The sequence below is a fragment of the Giraffa tippelskirchi genome, chromosome 11 (genome assembly GCF_054371585.1).
Source record: "Giraffa tippelskirchi isolate mGirTip1 chromosome 11, T2T-mGirTip1v1.2.pri, whole genome shotgun sequence".
Taxonomy (NCBI): domain Eukaryota; kingdom Metazoa; phylum Chordata; class Mammalia; order Artiodactyla; family Giraffidae; genus Giraffa; species Giraffa tippelskirchi.
Window position 1 is genome coordinate 149080714 of NC_137285.1, and position 20659 is coordinate 149101372.

The 20659-nt window shown below is 38.9% G+C and overlaps 1 protein-coding gene across 1 annotated transcript; it reads right to left on the bottom strand.

Annotated features, from left to right (window-relative positions):
• Positions 1 to 8636: 8636 nt before the first annotated feature.
• Positions 8637 to 9590, bottom strand: LOC145527106 (olfactory receptor 5B12-like). The gene has a single exon (XM_081544547.1). It carries the CDS (start codon positions 9588 to 9590, stop codon positions 8637 to 8639), a length of 954 nt encoding a protein of 317 aa, XP_081400673.1.
• Between the last annotated feature and the right edge of the window lie 11069 nt (positions 9591 to 20659).

The following is a 20659-nucleotide window of genomic DNA, read 5'->3' on the forward strand; positions in this document are numbered from 1 at the left end:
AGCAGTAACAGCAACAGACATAAAACATCCAGCTGAAGACTAGAAGGGGGGGCACTCTTTCTGCCCCTTTCTGATGTCTGTGTCAGAAGCTTTCTCTATCTCTTTTATACTTTAATAAAACTTTATTACACAAAAGCTCTGAGCGATCAAGCCTCGTCACTGGCCCCAGATTGAATTCGCCTCCTCTGGAGGCCAAGAATCCTGGCATCTTTCATGGCTCAACAACAACCTTTCAGTGGTAGGGAGATCATTGAGAGGCCTTATTATCCAGAGAAGACATCCTCTTGGTCCTTACTTACCTTAATCAATACTCTTATTAGATGTCCCTAAATCTGGGGAGGGAGATATACTGAAACTCATTTCATTTTATTTTGTAACCCTCTTTCTTCTCAACAAGTGGAGGAGTGATTCTTAATTCAGCATTTTCCTACAAGAGGAAAAAAAAAGCTAGTTTCAGGTACATTGTTGCAGTGAAATTAATCTAATAGTGAGAATAAGAATTATAAAAAGTCTTCAAATTATTGATGGGCTTTTTCACCTTGTTTCTTTAAAGTTTTTCATGGATTGCACCACTTAAAATAACTGGTATCCAGGAGATAGTTTAAGAAAACGTGCAGTCTTCCTGAAAAGATGTTCTTTGTCCTTGATAAAATTCAAATTTATTCTTCAAAAAATAACACGAATTTTAAAACTTCCACAAAGTCTTAAGCATCTTCTCCTCTCCAGATGCCACCTTCCTGTTATAACCTATGGAGCACCATTAATGATTTTGTTACTCATAATAATTTGTTTTATCTTAACTTATGCTTCCTGTGGGCTTCCCAGGTGGCTCAGTGGTTAAAAAAACAAAAAACAAAAAACCTGCAATGAGGGAGAGATGGGCTTGATCCCTGAGTCAGGAAGATCCCCTAGAGAAGGGAATGGCAACCCACCCAGTATTCTTGCCTGGAAAATCCAGGAACAGAGGAGCCTGGCAGGCTACAGTCCATTGGGTCTCAAAAGAGTCAGAAACGACTGGCTGACTAAACAACAACAATGTGGGATACTATTATTCTTTATTCCCATGCAGAGAGCATTATTTTTGTCCCTAATTTTGTTTGTTGTTCAGTCACTAAGTCATACATTTGTCCTTAATAATTAGTCATTATTCTGGGTGCCTAATGCCAGTAAAATTTCAAAATGATAACTGGAGTCCAGGTTTCCTTATTCCCACAAATTGTTCTTTCTAGTGTAATATTTATACCTCTTCTTTCAGTGTACTTTTATAATTGGTTTATAAGCATGAATCCTCCTCATTCATTTCTCTCTATTCCTTCTCTTTTTTATTGTCATGTTTCTCCAAATTATAATGAATTTTCAAATTGAGATCAAATTTCATACTCTTAAATACTTTGGGATTAGATGAAATAGCTAATATTTCCATATTCTAAAAGAGAAAACTGAAATTGAGGTAGACTAACAACTTGTTCAAGTGATACAAGGTCCTACATGGCAAAGCAGGAACCCGAGACCCTCTTGTTCCTTTCATTTTTTTAATTAGATAAATACCTATCCTCCTTAAAAAGTCCATGATGCTTGTACCATATTATCTTGTTAAAAGTGACAGACACATAATAACATTTTCAAAAAGTTCAATATTGACTTAAGTATAAAATCAAAGGGAGACAGGTGCATTGATGTATTTTCCTAGAAAAATCTGACCCTGCAAATTTATACAGACTGTAGACTGATCAGAGGCTTACCTGCTCCCTGAACAATGCAACAGATAAATGCAGTACATTCACGTCTGAGTCTCAAATCATAAATTCAGTCCATGGAAGAAAGGAGACAGTCTACTGAGATGTTCTTCTTAATCTCTCATCAAAAGGGAAAAAGTCCTCTGGATCAAGGTGATATTGAGAAAAAATATGTAATTCCATAAGAAGTAGTTAACATGAATTATGTGGTAATGTCTGCTGGTCTTGCTTCTCAGATAAGTCACTTAATTGCTTTGAGATTATATGCCATCATAAAATGGAGATACTAGAAAGGTAGCCCCCAACAGCAGCTTCCCTGAAAGACTACTGCTGTCATGAGAAAGTAAGAGAATTCCTGGAGTGTCCTGAAAAGGGGCCATCACTATAATCATAATCAAAGTCATTATTTGCAGGTATTTGCCCTGGTCATTACTGCAGGCTCTCAGTGTATCTCAGTTTGGAGAAAGGCCATTATAGGTATTAGACAACTACTCACAATCCAGTGAGTTGGATGATGGTCAAGGGACTCGAGCACTTGGCCTGTTACCTGTAATATAAGGTCTAATGGAGTCATATGAGAACTTGAAGAGAGAGAGAGTTATATACCCATGGGACTCCCAGGGGAGAAAGCCCCCATGAGAGCAAGGACAGGTCCCAACCTCACTATTGGAGAATGTGATGAATATGTCTATAGGGATCCAACTGTGCCTATTGATAGAGACCATGAGTATATTAATATAACTTGTACAAATGCTCTTTGATAATGCTAAAATCAAGTTACGTCATTACCTCTAGGAGCCCATTTTGACTTAAACATGGGTAACAGGGATAGAAATTTGTCATTAAGCCAAATAGATCATAGAAATTATTGCATCCCTTAAGTCGCTTGAATCTTTGTATCACTGATAAGGATTATTTATTCATTCAACTGTTTATTGGTCCCAAATAAGTTCAGTCAGTCTTGGCCCTGGGTGTTCACACTCAATACAAAACAAACATGGAACTTAATCTCATGTGCTTAAGTTTACTGGAGACAAACATGAAACAAACACACAAATAAGGATATAATTACGACTAGAACAAGGTGTCCGTATGAGAGTGAATAGTAAAGCTCTACTTTGAACTGACTAGTCAGAATGCTTTTCTCAGGAGAATTAACACTGCCATCAATACAGAATGGATGAATAGATGCCACATGAGAAAGACTACTTTAAAAAAGGGAAAAGCTATGGTAAGGCTTCAAGTTGTCAAAGAAGTTGGCAGGATCTAAAGAAGCCAAGTAACTGCATGATAGTAAGCAAGATTTCTTTGGCAATTTAGCGTTCTTTCCAGAAAAAAAAAAAATTTTAAACAAATCCAAACAAACAAAAATGCTCATCCCAAACACTGAGATTATCAGGAAGAAAGACTTGTATAGATCATAGAATCACTAACGACAAGTAGGAGGGACAACTCAGATCTTGTCCTGCATAAAACCACTGGGACTGATGATGTTTTGTTGTTGTTCGGATGCTCTGTCATGTCCAACTCTGCAACCCCATGGACTGCAGCACACCAGGCTTCCCAGTGCTTCACCATCTCCCTGAATTTGCTAAAGCTCATGTCCAGTGAGTCAGTGATGCCATCCAACCATCTCATCCTCTGTCGTCCCCTTCTCCTCCTGCCCTCAATCTTTCCCAGCATCAGGGTCTTTTCTAATGAATCAGCTCTTCCCATCAGGCTGCCAAAGTATTGGAGCTTCAGCTTTAGCATCAGTCCTTCCAAAGAACACTCAAGTTTGATCTCCTTTAGGATGGACTGGTTGGATCTTCTTGCAGTCCAAGGGACTCTCAAGAGTCTTCTCCAACACTACAGCTCAAAAGCATCAATTCTTCTGCACTTAGCTTTCTTCATAGTCCAACTCTCACATCCATACACGACTACTGGAAAAACCATAGCTTTGACTAGACGGACCTTTGTTGGCAAAGTAATATCTCTGCTTTTTACTATGCTGTCTACATTGGTCATAACTTTTCTTCCAAGGAGCAAGCCTCTTTTAATTTCATGACTGCAGTCACAATCTGCAGTGATTTTGGAGCCCAAAAAAATAAAGTCTGTGACTGTTTCCACTGTTTCCCCATCTATTTGCCATGCCACTCTCTTAGCGACTTTCAAATATGAAATACAAGATTATTGGCTATAGTCACCATACTGTAGATTTTACCTCCTTGACATTCATTGTATAACTGTAAGTTTGTATCTTCTGAATTATCTCATCCATTTGATTACACCTTTTTGGACCATAATTGGATTGCTTGGCGCTACATGTCAAACCTCAGAATTCTAGATTTCTTGTTTCAGAAAGGAATAAAATGAATTCCTTTACATCACTTAGCCTCACTTTCTAAAACTTTTTAACAAAATTACTAATAACCACCCTTGATGTTTTACAGAGTGCTTTGAGGATGAACTAAAACAAAAGATGTGAAATGTTTAGCATATCACTCAGTCTATATAAAAGATTCCTCTTGTTATCAGAGAATGCCATCCAAGGTCATGTTTACTGAAGAATCACAACAGTGTCACGTGAAGAAAAAGACCTCCAGCACTGACACCCCCTTGTAATAAAATTAAGTGAACAAGGTTGCCCTGGACACGAGGTTCTTTGCACTATAGTGAGATTGAATAAAACCAGATTTGGATCCAAGAGTCTGATACAGATGTCTTGAAGGGCATTACTCTGACATGAAGCTCTCAGGAACAAGTCCTCCTGGGATCTATCCACAACTCCATGCCTCATGACTGAATATTTTAATTAAAACCTTGCCTGTGGGGACCAAATACTTAGGGAACTTCCTAAGGAAAGTCATGGGTGTATGAGTTGCTATTTCTTCTCCAATAAATCCATCTGTTCTCAAAAATAAAGAAAAAAAAAGGCTATTAACATTCTTGGAAGCAGCTGATGTGGGCATTAGAGCAGGAAGGAAAACACAGGCTGGGACACTGAACCAGTCACAAAGGCTTCAGACATTACTTCCATCAGTCCTGGGGGATTTTTTCTTTTCCCTTTGGAAGCAAATATCCTTCTATGTCTATTGTGCCCTTTGAATTTGGAAGCCATAATACGACTAGAAGTAAAATCTAGCAAATCACAAGCATTCCAACTTTACTTTATTCACTCAACACTAATCTTACTTCCCTTTTATGCATATTGCACATCTTCTAATGAAATTTTATTTCTTGCTTTTCTTACAATCATATATGGGTTGAGCAGTTTTCAAAAAATTCATTTCTAAGTGGCAGAGAGAGATCGTGCTCTCCCATTCTTACACTTAGTAATACTGACAGATTCCACAAGTGACTCCAAAGGTTTCTGCAGATAGAAGGAGAGAGTGTGATAAAAATGCATTGTAGATAATCAACATACACTCCTACCATTTTGCAAGGAAATGTCTTTGTGTGTAGGAGAAAAACTTTCAGAACAAGCATGTGTTTGTTCTCTGCCACAATCCAAAAAGTTAGTGCCAATTAGAATTTTATCAATATGATTGTAAGGGAACCTGAAATGTACAGAAAACAAACAAGTAGTGAGAAACATGTTTCCAAGGGTAAACATATATTAACACATCATAACTATGTAAAGTTAATAGTTTACATTAGAGTTCACTCTTAGTGTTGCATATTCTATGGATTTGAACAAATATATAATGATATTCAGTTCGGTTCAGTCACTCAGCCATGTCCGACTCTTTGCAACCGCATGGACTGCAGCACCTCAGGCCTCCCTGTCCATCACCAACTCCCAAAACTTGCTCTAACTCATGTCTGTCAAGTCGGTGATGCCATCCAACCATCTCATCCTCTGTCACCCCCTTCTCCTCCTGCCTTCAATTTTCCCCAGCATCAGAGTCTTTTCAAATGAGTCAGTTCTTTGCATCAGGTGGCCGAAGTATTGGAGTTTCAGCTTCAGCATCAGTCCTTCCAATGAATATTCAGGACTGACTTCCTTTAGCATGGACTGGTTGGATCTCCTTATAGCCCAAGGGACTCTCAAGAGTCTTCTCCAACACCACAGTTCAAAAGCATCAGTTCTTCAGTGTTTAATTTCTTTATGGTCAAACTCTCACATCCATACATGACTACTGGAAAAACACCATAGCTTTGACTAGATAATGATATTATCCATCATTATCATATTACACTGAATACTTTTACTGCACTAAAAATCCTTAGTGCTCCATCTACTCATCCTTTCCAAAGCCCTGATTCCTAACAAACACTTGTCTGTTTTACTGTCTCCAATACTTTACCTTTTCCAGGATGTCATATAATAAAATCACATAGTTGACAGTCTTTTCAGACTGGTATCATTCATTTAGAAGTATGAATTTGTTTCCTCCATGTCTTTTCATGACTTGATAGCTCATTTATTTTTAACATTGAATAGCATTCTGTTGTTTGGATTACACAGCTTATTAGTCCATTCATTTATTGAAGGACATACATGCATCCAAATTTTGGAAGTAATGAATGAAGATGCTATAAATATCCTGAGCTAGCTTTTGCCTGGGCATAAGTTTTCAATTCCTCTGGGTAACTACCAAGTAGAACAAGTACTATATTATATAGTAAGAGTGTTTCTTTTGGTAAGAAACTGACAACTGTCTACCAAAGAGGCTGCACTAGTTTGCATTCCTACTGGCAACGAATGAGAGTTCCTGTTGCTCCACAACCTTAGTAGCAGTTGGTGTTGTCTGTGTTCTGGACACTGGCCATTCTAAAAGATGTGCAGTATTCTTCCATTGTTGCTTTAATTTGCCTTTTCATGATGGCATAAAATGTGGAGAATAACTTAATTTTAAACATTAATGGTTTGGGAATTTTTAAAAGATTTTATCTAAGATGAGGAGGACTCTTCAGGGTGGGCTTCATGGGCATAAACCCTGTGCGTCACTCAGACCTTGTGTTTCGAAGGTTCTGCGGTGGGTTTAACACTCTGCTCTTGCCAACTTAAAATTATCATACATCTTTAACAAGGGGCTCAACATTTTGGTTTTTCCACTGGGATCTGCAAATTATGTAGCCAAAATGATTCTTCACACTTAACATCTCCAAGGAGGTTTTCACATTTTACAAAGAAAACTCATAGAAAATGAAGAAATCAGTTCCTTTTCTCCAAAAAGTAGATACCCCTCCCTATCAGGAGAGATAATCTGTTGCTACATTTTTCACTTGGCTCTGAGGGATACACACTTAATTACCTCTGTCACTCCATAACGGGACGTAATGGCCCTTCAAGTCAAACCACAAGAGCCCTTGATGCTGGATTTCAGACTTTACATGAAAAAGTGAGGTACTACAGGCTCCCCATATATGTGTCCATGGTTTGAAATAAACATACATTTTCATATGTTTTCTATTATATATGTGTTCTAAATCATTTGACCTGGAAAGAAATATTCACAGAAAAACCAGTATACAGTGAATTGACAATTCAAAGAAATCTTTTTTAGACTCAATTAATTTGATACTGTTTTCTTTGTAAAAGATATCTTTATAATTATCAGATCTCTGAATGTCTTAGTGTTCTAATACACCCAAATTTAAAAGCCATGCTACATTATTCTTGCAATGTGGTAAGTATCAGTCAGCTTAAGCTCTAATTTGAGCCTGAGTGGAGATCTATCAGTTGAAGACCTGACTGTACACAGGAAGGAAGGAGCATAAAATGTATCCTGGGCTGAGCATCTGAAGACAAAGAGTCAAGACTTACTGTAAAATTAAATGCTGGGTTTTTTTTTATTTTGGTGAATTAAAATATGTTTTCTTTAGTTTCCTTTGTCTTATATGCTGCTGTTCTTTTTTCATTAGAGTTATCACATGAAAATGTTACTCTGGGTAATGAGTCAATAAAGATGAATACTGAGCTAAATAGAGGTGCTCATATGGTGACATCCTTGGTGGTCCAGTGGTTAAATGTCCACCTGCCAGTGCAGGGGACACAGGTTCCATCCCTGGTCTGGGAAGATCCTACATGCTTGGGAGCAACTAAGCCCATGAGTCACAACTACTGAGCCTGTATCCTGGAGTCCTCAAGCTGCAGCTACTGAGCCTACATTCCTAGAGCCTGTGCTTCAAAACCAGAGAAGCCACCACCATGAGAAGCCTGTGCATGGCAGTGAAGAGCAGCCCCCGCTCACCACAACTACGGAAAGCCAGCATGGAGCAACGGAGACCTACAACAGCCATGAAGAAATAAAGAAATAATATGTTTTTAAGATGCTCATGTAATGACATTCATTATCATTGAAAGAAGAATAAAACAAACAAAAGCACTCAGTAATAAATCTAGAATGAGGATGTTTGGCACAAATATTAAAATGAAATGAGTTTATTTTAAAGTAAAAAGTTTTTAAAAATAAAATTAATATCACATAGCAAATGATAACTTCTATTTAAAAATATATAGGTTTACATTTAAGAATGTATTATCAGACACCAAAAGCATTTTTCAAATTATGCTATAAAACTAGACAAGTCTAGTTTGTCTCTTGAACTCATTTTTCTGTCCACCCATGACTGTGTGAGCTGCGTGTGATTTACACGAATAAGATGCATGTGGGCATGTACTTAAATAGGCATGTGAGCATAAATGTGCATATGAATGTGGATGATCATGGAAACAACTATACAATAAAATGTAATTCAAAAGAAGTCTTAAAAAAATAAATTATAGGTTCATGGTTGACTCTTCCAAAGTTATTTTTCATGAGATCTCACTTTGTCAACACATTTGCTTCACAGATTTAAAAAGAACTTGAGAAGGTATGTCAAAATTTTACATAATCATTGGCCTAGCAAGTTAATACTTTCCCTAGCTTGATTGAAATATATCAAACCATCTTATTTGTTTCTATATAATTAAAATATGTATCTTAGAGAAGACTTTGCTTTCCCCACAGCCTTTTTTAAGGCACTCTTGACCTCTTTGTTCCTCAGACTATAGATCAGCGGATTCAGCATGGGGATGACTATGGCATAGAACATGGACGCCATTTTGTCTGTGTCCATGGAATGGCGGGAGGCCGGTTGTAGGTACATGAAGGCGCCTGTCCCATAGAAGATGGAGATGGCAGTGAGGTGGGAAGTACAGGTGGAAAAGGCCTTCTGATGTCCTTCAGATGAGCGCACCCTCAGAATGGTGACAAATATAAACAGGTAAGAGATCAGGATGACCGTAACAGTACAGATGATATTGAAACCTGCCAAAATAAAAAACACCAACTCACTTCTGTTGCTGTTTGAGCATGAGAGAGCCAGGAGAGGTGTAGCATCACAGAAAAAGTGATCAATCACATTGGATCTGCAGAAAGAGAGACTGAATGTGTTCCAAGTGTGCACAGAGGCCTCCAGAAAACCAAAGATATAGCATCCTACGACCATCCAGGCACACACTCTTGGCGTCATGATGTTGGTGTAATGGAGTGGCTTACACACTGCTGCATGACGGTCATAGGCCATTGAAGCCAAGAGAAAAGTTTCTACAATCAGAAAGACAGCAAAAAAATACAACTGAGCGGCACAAGCATTGTAGGAAATGACCTTGTCTCCTATGAGGAATCCAGCCATCACTTTGGGAGTGATGGCTGTGGAGTAAGCAAAATCCATCAGAGAGAGATGGCTGAGAAAGAAGTACATGGGTGTGTGGAGACGAGAGTCCAGCAGGATCAACGTGATCACCCCCAGGTTCCCAACCAGCGTGAGGAGGTAGATGAGAGCAAACACTAGAAAGAGTGGGATCTGCAGTTGTGGGTCATCAGTTATCCCGACAAGAATGAATTCAGTCACGACCGTACTGTTCTCCTTGGGGATCATTTGTGCAGTATGTGAATGGCCTATAGCAATGAGAAAAGAAAGGCTGGTTAGTATCTGAACTTAGAACTATCATGATGCTCAAGATTGCCTTATATCAGAATTTTCTGTGTTAACTTAGGCATAACAACAAAAGGTAATTTTTAAATATTGGTAGAAATATAGAATGCTCTACCTTTAAGGATTTTGAAGATACTACAACCCAATCTTCTATCCTCATAAATGATTGAAACTAAAGTTCAGAGATGGAAAGAAACATGCAAAATCATCGGAAAAATCTGTCAAATGCGAGATTTGTTATAGGACTTCCCTGGCAGGTCAGTGGTTAAGACTCCTTGCTTTCAATGCAGGGGGAGGCAAGTTCGATCTCTGGTCAGGGAACTAATATTTCACAGTCAGTGCAGCATGGCTGAAAAAGAGAAAGGAAAAAAAGAGCCAATTCATTGGAAAAGATGCTGACGCTGGGAAAGATTGAGGGTAGGAGAAGGGGAAAACAGAGGATGAGATGACTGGATGGCATCATCATCTCAATGGACATGAGTTTGAGCAGACTCCAGGAGATGGTGAAGGACAGAGAGGCCTCACATGCTGCAGTCCATGGGTTCGCAAAGAGCTGGACATGACTGAGCAACTGAGCACTCATGCACCCTCGCTAGACACTGTTTTCCGGTGATAACCTGTGAAGTATCGTTGATCATTTTGTTACTCATAATTTCTTTATCTTAATTTAAGGTTCCTATCCCATATAGATCATCAATACTGTATAAGTAGACCTAAGTAATGAATTAAACTATGATAGTTAGAAACTTCTGAGCACTGTCTATTTTCAGGGCACCACAGGCATGCTATACCCCCATTGATTTATTACCTCACTGTGTGAGCTATTATCTCCCTTTAATATATGGGAAACTGAAGCTTACTCACAAGGAGTTACCCAGTGAAGTCCTTAAAACTAGCAAGTTGCAGAGCTGGTATTTGAACGCACATCATTTTGAATCAAAGCCTGAGTTCTCGATCGCTAAGAAATATTCCCCTAATAGTGTATATATAATCCAAATTCTCTACCACAGCCCTGGGCACAAAAAAGTTACTCATTATATAAACCTACTCCTGAATGACTGATTTATTGAGTCCACACTCCATAAGCAATGTGGGGAGATAAGAAGCATGGTCTTTGGAATCAGTACAACTTGCTGTGGGAACCTGGCTAATACACTGTATTTCTAAACCCTAGCTGAGTGACAAGAACTGGATCCATACAGGTCTAGAGCTGAATCCCTCTCCCTTCTCTCCAAAAGACAAAAATGAAAAAAATACTCCTACATTTAAAAGTAACGTAAGTTTGGCGTAACATCAATTAGTAGGCTCCATAAAGGGCTGAAATTCGTTCAGTAATCCTTCCAACATTTATTTCTCTTCCAGTACTAAATAAGTGCTTATAGTATATCAGGTGGTGTGCTAATTGGAAGGTCTACAATGAAATAAGAAACCTATTTCCTGATCAGGAAGTATAGAAGACCAAGAAAGATACACAAAATGATTTTTACTGTGGGATAACTTATTCTTTATTCCCAAGCAGAGAGCTTTACTTTTGTCCCTCAGGCTACTGGGATCATACCATGGTCTCATTTACACTCTAGTTCAGGAATGGCAACCCAGCCCAGTATTCACGCCTGGAAAATCCCGTGGACAGGGGAGCTTGGCAAGCTACAGTCCATGGGGTCTCAAAGAGTCGGACATGACTCAGTGACTAATGCCTTCATTAGCCAATATATCTACTAGTTAATCATTCCAGATGCCCAATGCCAGCAAAGTTTCAGAATGATAACTGAGCTAACTGAGGGACTTCCCTGGTGGTCCAACAGCTAAGACTCCACACTCCCAATGCAGGGGACCCGTTTGAACCCTGATCAGGAAGCTAGATACCACATGCCACAGCTAACAGCTCGCATGTGCAAGCAAGATCCTGTGTGCCACAACTGAGACCTGGCACAGCCAAGCAAATAAAAATACATAAATATTAAAAAAAAGAGAGCTGGAGTCCAGGTCCCCTCATTCCTGTAAACTGTTCCTTCTGGTGTGGTGTTTGCACCTTTTCTTTCCTTTTATAATTGTTCCCTTAATCTGGGTCCCCCTTATTTATTTCTCTCTGTTCTATATTCTCTTTAATGAATGATGTTATGTGCTTTCCAGATTATAATAAATTTTCAATTGAGATACAACTTGATACTCTCAAAGACTTTAGAATTAGCCAATATAGCTAATATTTTGATACTCCAAAAGAGGAAACAAAAAATGATTAAGGTTTAACAACTTGTCCAAGTTCTAGAAGCTCATGCATAGCAAAGCAAGGACTCCAGACCCTCTTGTTCATTTTATTTTTTTACAAAAATAAATATATATCCTCCTTAAGAATTTCTTTGATGTGTGTGACACAGTCTCCTTTTAAAAATCACAGACACATAATCACATTCAGAACATTCAGTATTCAGTTGTAAATAAATCAAGAGGGAAACAGATGTCTTGATGTATTTTCCTGGTTACCACTGCCCCTGAAAATTCAAACAGATCATAGATTTGATCAGAGGCTTACCTGGCTCCCTGAACCATGAACAGGCAAGTTCAGCACTTTCACATGTGAGTTTCAAATCAGAAATTCAATCCATAAAAGATAAGAAGATCCACTAAAATGTTCTTTAGTGTTTGATCAAAAGGGAAAAGTTCTCCAGAACAAAGAGATATTGAGAAAAAAATATTTAATGCCAGGGAAGCAGCTAACATGAATTGTATGATAAGAGCTGCTGATCAGTCATCTCAGGTAAGTCACTTAATTACTTTAAGTCACTATATATTCACCTACATAATGCAGATATTAGAAAGGCAGCCCTCAAACAACATCCTTCCTGAAAGACCGAGAGACTCCTGTAATGTCCTGAAAAGGGGCACTCATCATAATCATAATCAAAGTCCTGATTATTTGCAGGTATCTGCCCTATTCATTACTGGAGGCTCCCAGTAAATCTCATTTTGAGAGAAGACCATGGAGGCAATAGACACCCACAGCTGTCAAGGACAATGACAATCACTGAATGAGTGAACGGCCAAGGGGTTCTAGCCCCTGGTCTGTTCCCTCTAATGTAAGGGGCTAGCTGTAATATAAGGCCTGTTACCCATAACATGAGGCCAAGTGGAGTCATCAGAGAACTTGAAGAGTGAAACAGTCACACAGCCAGGGAGCTCCCAGGGGACAAAGTCCCCATGAGACCCAAAGCAGGCCCTTTTCTCACAGTACTGGAGAACAAGTGATGAATGCATCTATAGGAATCCAGCTCTGCTTGTTTCTGGGAGCCCATGAGTATATTACTGTAACTTGCATTAATTCCCTTAGATAATGCTAACATTAAGTTACATCTTTACATCTAAGAGTGAGGGGATGGGAGCAGAGGGTTACCTCTAAACCAAATAGATTATAGAAACTATTGCATTCCTTAGTTCACTTGAAATATTTGTACCGTTGATAAGAATTATTCATTCATTCAACTACTTATTGGTCTCAAATGAGTTTAGCCATACTCCTGGCTCTGGATGTACATATCCAAGCAAAGCAAACTTGTTCGTAGTCTCATGTGCTTAAGTTTATTGGAGAAGGCAAAAATGAAATGAACTCACTAATAAGGATATAAAATTATAAAAGAACAAGGTGCTCATATGAGAGCGAGCAATAAAAAAAAACCTACTTTTAATTGACTGATCAGAATCAATTTTGGGGGGGACATTTTTTTCTCAGGAGAATTTTTCTCAGGACAATTAATAATTAACACCTCACTCAATACTAAAAGGATGAATATAGCAATATGGGTAGACCTAGATATTATCATATTAAGTGACGTAAATTTGATAAAGACAAATATATGATATCACTTATATGTGGATCTAAAAGAAATTATACAAATGGACTTACTTACAAAGCAGAGACAGACTCACAGAAATAGAAAACAAACTCATGGTTACCAAAGGAGAAAGATGAGGGGTAGGGATAAACTTGAGTTTAACTATAATAATTTATGGTCCAACTCTCACATCCATAATGACTAATGGAAAAACCATAGCCTTGACTAGATGGACCTTTGTTGGCAAAGTAATGTCTCTGCTTTTAAATATGCTATCTAGGTTGGTCATCACCTTCCTTCCAAGAAGTAAGCATCTTTTAATTTCATGGCTGCAGTCACCATCTGCAGTGATTTTGGAGCCCCCAAAAATAAAGTAAGCCACTGTTTCCACTCTTTCCCCATCTATCTGCCATGAAGTGATGGGACTGGATGCCATGACCTCAGTTTTCTGAATGTTGAACTTTAAGCCAACTTTTTCACTCTACTTTCACTTTCATCAAGAGGCTCTTTAGTTTTTCTTCACTTTCTGCCATAAGAGTGGTGTCACCTGCATATCTGAGGTTATTGATATTTCTGCAGGCAATCTTGATTCCAGCTTGTGCTTCATCCATTCCAGCATTTCTCATGATGTACTCTGTATATAAGTTAAATAAGCAGGGTGACAATACACAGCCTTGATGTACTCCCTCCCCAATTTTGAACCAGTCCATTTTTCCATTTCTGGTTCTAACTGTGCTTCTTGACCTGCATGCAGATTTCTCAGGAGGCAGGTAAGGTGGTCTGGTAGTCCCATCTTTTAAGAATTTTCCACAGTTTGTTGTGATCCACACATTCAAAGGCTTTGGCCTAGTCAATAAAGCAGAAGTAGATGTTTTTCTGGAACTCTCTTGCTTTTTTGATGATCTGACGGATGTTGGCAATTTGATCTCTGGTTCCTCTGTCTTTTCTAAATCCAGTTTGAACGTCTGTAAGTTCACCGTTCACGTACTATTGAAGCCTGTCTTGGAGAATTTTGAGCATTACTTTGCTAGCGTGTGAGATGAGTGAAATTGTGTGGTAGTTTGAGCATTCTTTGGCATTGCCTTTCTTTGGGATTAAAACTGACCTTTTCCAGTCCTGTGGCCACTGCTGAGTTTTCCAGATTTGCTGGCGTATTGAGTGCAGCATTTTCACAGCATCATCTTTTAGGATTTGAAATAGCTCAACTGGAATTCCATCACCTCCACTAGCTTTGTTCATAGTGATGCTTCCTAAGGCCTATTTGACTTTGCATTCCAGGATGTCTGGCTCTAAGTGAGTGATCACACCATTATGATTATCTGTGTCATGAAGATCTTTTTTGTACAATTCTTCTGTGTATTCTTGCCACCTCTTCTTAATATCTTCCACTTCTGTTAGGTCCCTACCATTTCTGTCCTTTATTGTGCCCATCTTTGCATGAAATGTTCCCTTGGTATCTCTAATTTTCTTGAAGAGATCTCTAGTCTTTCCCATTCTATTGTTTTTCTCTGTTTCTTTCCATTGATCACTGAGGAAGGCTTTCTTATCTCTCTTTACTATTCTGTGTAACTCTGCATTCAAATGGGTTTATTTTTGCTTTTCTCCTTTGCCTTTAGCTTTTCTTCTTTTCTCAGCTATTTGTAATGCCTCCTCAGACAACCATTTTGCCTTTTTGCATTTTTTTCTTGGGGATGGTCTTGATCACTGCCTCCTGTACAATGTCATGAACCTCCATCCATAGTTCTTCAGGCACTCTGTGTATCAAATCTAATCCCTTGAATATTTGTCACTTCCACTGTACAATTGTAAGGGATTTGATTTAGGTCATACCTGAGTGGTCTAGTGGTTTTCCCTACTTTCTTCAATTTAAATCTTAATTTGGCAATAAGGAGTTCATGATCTTAGCCACAGTCAGCTCCCGGTCTTGTTTTTGCTGACCGTATACAGTTTCTGCATCTTTGGCTGCAAAGAATATAATCAGTCTGATTTTGGTATTGACCATCTGGTGATGTCCATATGTAGAGTCATCTATTATGTTGTTGGAAGTGGGTATTTGCTATGATCAGTGCATTCTCTTGACAAAACTCTGTTAGCCTTTGCCCTGCTTCATTCTGTACTCCAAGGCCAAACTTGCCTGTTACTCCAGGTATCACTTGACTTCCTAGTAAAGTCCAATGCTGTAAAAAACAATATTACATAGGAACCTGGAATGTTAGGTCCATGAATCAAGGTAAATTGGAAGTGGTCCAACAAGAGATGGCAAGAGTGAACTTAGACATTTTAGGAATCAGTGAACTAAAATGGACTGAAATGGGTGAATTTAACTCAGATGACCATTATATCTACTACCCTGGGCAAGAATCCCTTAGAAGAAATGGAGTAGCCCTCATAGTCAAGAAAAGAATCTGAAATGCAGTACTTGGGTGCAATCTCAAAAACGACAAAATGATCTTTGTTCATTTCCAAGGCAAATCATTCAATATCACGGTAAGCCAAGTCTATGTCCTGACCAGGAATGCTGAAGAAGCTGAAGTTGGATGGTTGTATGATGACCTAGAAGACCTTCTAGAACTAACACCGAAAAAAGATGTCCTTTTCATCACAGGCGACTGGAATGCACCACTAGGAAGCCCATAAAATCAACTATCCTTCAATACAATTTTTTTAAAAAAAGAATGAATGGTTTCCCTGGTGACTCAGATGGTAAAGAATCTGCCTGCAACGCAGGAGACACGGGTTCGATTCCTGGGTCAGGAAGATTCCCTGAAGAAGGAAATGGCAACCCACTCCAGTATTCTTCCCTGGAGATTCCCATGGACAGAGGAGGCTGGCAAGCCCCAGTCCTTGGGGATGCAAACAGTCAGACACAACTGGGTTACTAACTTTCACTTTTCGATAAAATATTTTTTGAAAAAGGACGAATAGAGGTAGTAACAATGACTAGCCGAAACAACAAGAAGAGTTATGGTAAGGCCGTTTTAAAAGTAAAACGGATAAGTCACAATCTAGAATTTTGTAATCAAATATCGTGTCTTCCAAAAATGAAACAAAATCAAAACCTTTCAGACAACAGATTAAGAGGTTCGGCTGCTGGCAGATCTATACTGAAAGATACAGTAAAGAAGGTTCTTTCAAGCCAAAAAAAAAAAAAGCTCCAAATGAAAATACAGGAGATTAGAATAGGCTCTGGAATTAGTCCTCTGGGAGGACTAATGTGTGAATAATAAAAATAACTATATTGACTTTTAAAATAATGTTGAAAAAATATTCTAAAGTTTTAATTATATTTAAAGTTAAAATATATGACCATTAAGGCATAAAGGGATGGGAGGCAATCAGAATCAAAATGTTACACTGTCCTTTCTTGGTGAAGAAAAATAAAACTATTGATGCACAATTTAATAAGTGAAGGATGAAAGTTGCAATAAAAGGGGACAAAAAAGCAAAATTAGTTAATTCCATACTGTGGGATAACCTTGTTCCAAAAGGAAGGAAAAAATGAAACAAAGAACAGGTGGGGTGAATAGAAAACCAGAGGCAGACTGAAACCCAACTGTATGCGTGATTAATTTGAGTGTTAAAGTTCAACAATTTTAGGCAAAGATAAAAGCTTCTGAGCTGAAATATATTGAACTGAATACATGTATTTTGGTTTCAAAATGTGATAATATAAAACACGTGTTTTCTCATTGTTAAAAAAAAGAAAGAAAGAAACTAGATGGCTTCTGCTACCACTTAAGTTACGCTGTGCAGTGCTCAGTCACTCAGTCGTGTCTGACTCTTCGCGACCTCACGGACTGCAGCCCGCCAGGCTCCTCTGGCACGGGGATTCTCCAGGCAAGAATATTGGAGTGGGTTGCCATGCCCTCCTCCAGGGGATCTTCCCGACCCAGGGATTGAACCCAGGTCTCCCGCACTGCAGGTGGATTCTTGACCATCTGAGCCACCAGGGAAGCCCTAAGTTACACTAAGCAACATCAACATTTCCTAAAGCTCCTGGAAGATGTAATCCGAATGCCTTTTCTACTATGAATAGTTTTTCCTTCTTTGGTCAGAACACATAACCACCAACATCCTTACAGGATGAAGTCAAATGATAGGAGAAGCAGGCTATGGCTTCCTCTTTGCGCTGAGATAAAATTCTCTCTTTTGAAGTATAATTGACATATAACAATATGTTATTTTCAATGACTCGATATTTGTATGTATTGCAAAATGATCACCACAATAAGCCTCGTTAACATCCATTCCCATACATAGTTACAATTTTTTTTCTTGTGATGAGGACTTTTAAGATCTACTCTCTTAGCAACTTTCAAATATGCAGTACAAGATTATTGACTACACTCACCATGCTGTAGATTTCACCTCCATGACACTTACTGTATAACTGTAAATTTGCACCTTCTGAGTTATTTCATCCACTTGATTACACCTTTGGGGACCATAATTGGATTCCTTGGCACTGCATGTCAAACCTCAAAAGTCTTCAATTCTAGACTTCTTGTTTCAGATGGGAACAGAATAAACTCCTTAACATCACTTAGCCTCACTTTCTAAAACTTTTTAATGGAATTACTAATAACCACTCTTGATGTTTTACAGAGTGCTTTGAGGATGAAATAAAACAAAAGATGTGAGATGCTTAGTAAATCACTCAGTCTCTCTAAAAGATTCCTCTAGCTATCAGACGGTGCTGTCCAAGGTCATTGTGACTGATGCACCGCAGCAATGTCCCTGTGAAGGGAAAGGCCTCCAGCACTGAGACCCTGAAGACCACCTTGTGCTAAAATAAAATCAAGTGAACAAGGTTGCCCTGGGCACCGGGTTGTTCTCACCCTAGTGAGTTTGAATGAAGCCAGATTGGGATTTAAGGGTCTGGTGACTGATGTCTTGAAGGGGATTATTTGGACATGAAGTTCTCAGGAACAAGTTCTCCTGGGATCCATCCACAGCTCCATGCCTCATGTGCTGAATATTTTAATTAAAACCTTGCCTGTGGGGACCAAGTACTTAGGGAACTTCCTAGGGAAATTCATGGCCGTATGAGTTGTTATTTCTTTTCCAGTACACCCATCTGTTCTCAAAAATAAAGAAAAAGAGGCTATTAACATTCTCGGAAGCAGCTGATGCGGACGTCAGAGAGCAGGAAAGGAAATAAGGAGTGGGGTGCAGAACCGGACACACAGGCCCCCGACGACAGCACTTCCATCAGTCCTGTGGGATTTCTTCTCCTTTTTTTCTCTTTGGCCGTATCAATAAATACCCTTCTTTAAAATTAGGATATAGTTGCTTTACAACGCTCTGTTAGTTTCTGCTGTACAACAAAGTGAACCAGTCATATGTATACATACATCCCCTTAGACCTCCCTCCAGTCCGCCACCCCACCCCTCTAGGCCACCAGAGAGCACCAAGCTGAGCTCCCTGCACTACACAACAGGTTCCCACTAGTGATCTATTTAACACATGGTAGTGTGTATATGTAAATCCTAATCTCCTAATCAATCCCTGTTTACAATAGCCAGGACATGGAAATAATCTAAATGTCCATCAACAGATGAATGGATAAAGAAAATATGGTACATATATAAAATAGAATATTAATCACCCATAAAAAAGGAACGAAACAGGGTCACTTGTAGAGACATGGATGAACCTAGCATGAAGTTAATCAGAACGAGAAAAACAAGTATTGCAAACACGCTTCTGTGTCTACCGTGCCCCCTGTATTCTGACGTCACACCTGACTGTGAGCGAAACCCAGCAAATGACAGTCACTCCAACTTTAATCTCACCCAACACTGATCTTGGCTTCATTTTATGCACCTGCAGATGAAATTTTATTTCTTGGCTTTCTTACAATTAGATATGAGTTGAGTGGTTTTGGAAGTGATTTATCTCTAAGTGGTAAAGACCAGAGCTTCTTACATTAATAACATTCACATTACAAGTGACTGCAAAGGTTTCTGTGGGTTGGAGGAGACAGTGGGAATAAAAAGGCATGTGGAGTGCATAGATAATATAGAGAGCGATATATAATATCTTATAATATATTTAATTTTAGAAGCCACAATCTAAACTATCGTGATAAGCTACCTCTTGATTAAATAAGATAATGCGTGTCATAGCAAGCATTCAATATATATATGTAAATAATTACTTATTTGTCTAAGTACTGTTTTTGAGCATTGCAAACTATATGTCATGCTTATCTACACCAGTATTTCTGTCCTGGGTCAGAATTTATTTCAGTCTTTGCAGAGTTTTTCCATCTCTGTGGATATGAAGGCCCAAAATTCTCTTAGAGAATAAGATTTTTTAATTCCTCAGGAGACATAGCATCTGTCCAGTATGCCCTGCAAAATTCAAGGTGCCAATTTGAGTTCTTTATCCTCTGTGCATTGAAGTATTTTTCAAATTCTGAAAGGAGGTTCAGATGCGAAGAGCTGACTCTTTTGAAAAGACCCTGATGCTGGGAAACATTGAGGGCAGGAGGAGAAAGGGACAACAGAGGATGAGATGGTTGGATGGCATTACCGACTCAATGGACATGGGTTTGGGTGGACTCCAGGAGTTGGTGATGGACAGAGGAGCCTGGTGTGCTGCGATCCATGGGGTTGCAACGAGTTGGACATGACTGAGCAACTGAACTGAACTGAACTGAACCAAAAAAGGCTAAGGACCACAGATAGAACTGTCATGACTGAAGCACAGCTGCTCTATTTATGAGGAGCTGGGGCTTGCCGCTTTTCTCCCCTGTCTGGGTTCTGTATGTTCAGTGCCAGATAATACCTAGATGGTCTTTTTTGTCAGAGCCCTGTGGAATGCTGGTATCATTCCATAAATCCTAAAAATCCAGTGTCGTCAAGATTTTTAAAGTTTGGAAACAACATTTCAAACATCCCCATCCTAGAGTTCAAATGCTCATCAGCCTAATAAAGATGCTGAGAAGTACTGCAGTCAAAGCTGTTTAACTCATCTCCTCATGGAAAAGCTCTTTCCTGTGTATACCTATTAACTCCCGCATAGCATTAGTGTTTGGGGGAAAAAAATCTCTATTAGACAGAAGTGTGCAATCCATGAAATTCATACAAAGTATCCCCTGGGAGCAATTTATTTCAGAGTTGTATTCTTTGAACATTGCACGCCAACTTTCAGAAGATTCGTATATGACTTGCCAT

Excerpts from the sequence above, each read along its gene's own strand:
- LOC145527106 (XM_081544547.1), bottom strand. The coding sequence starts at position 9,590 with ATGATCCCCAAGGAGAACAGTACGGTCGTGACTGAATTCATTCTTGTC.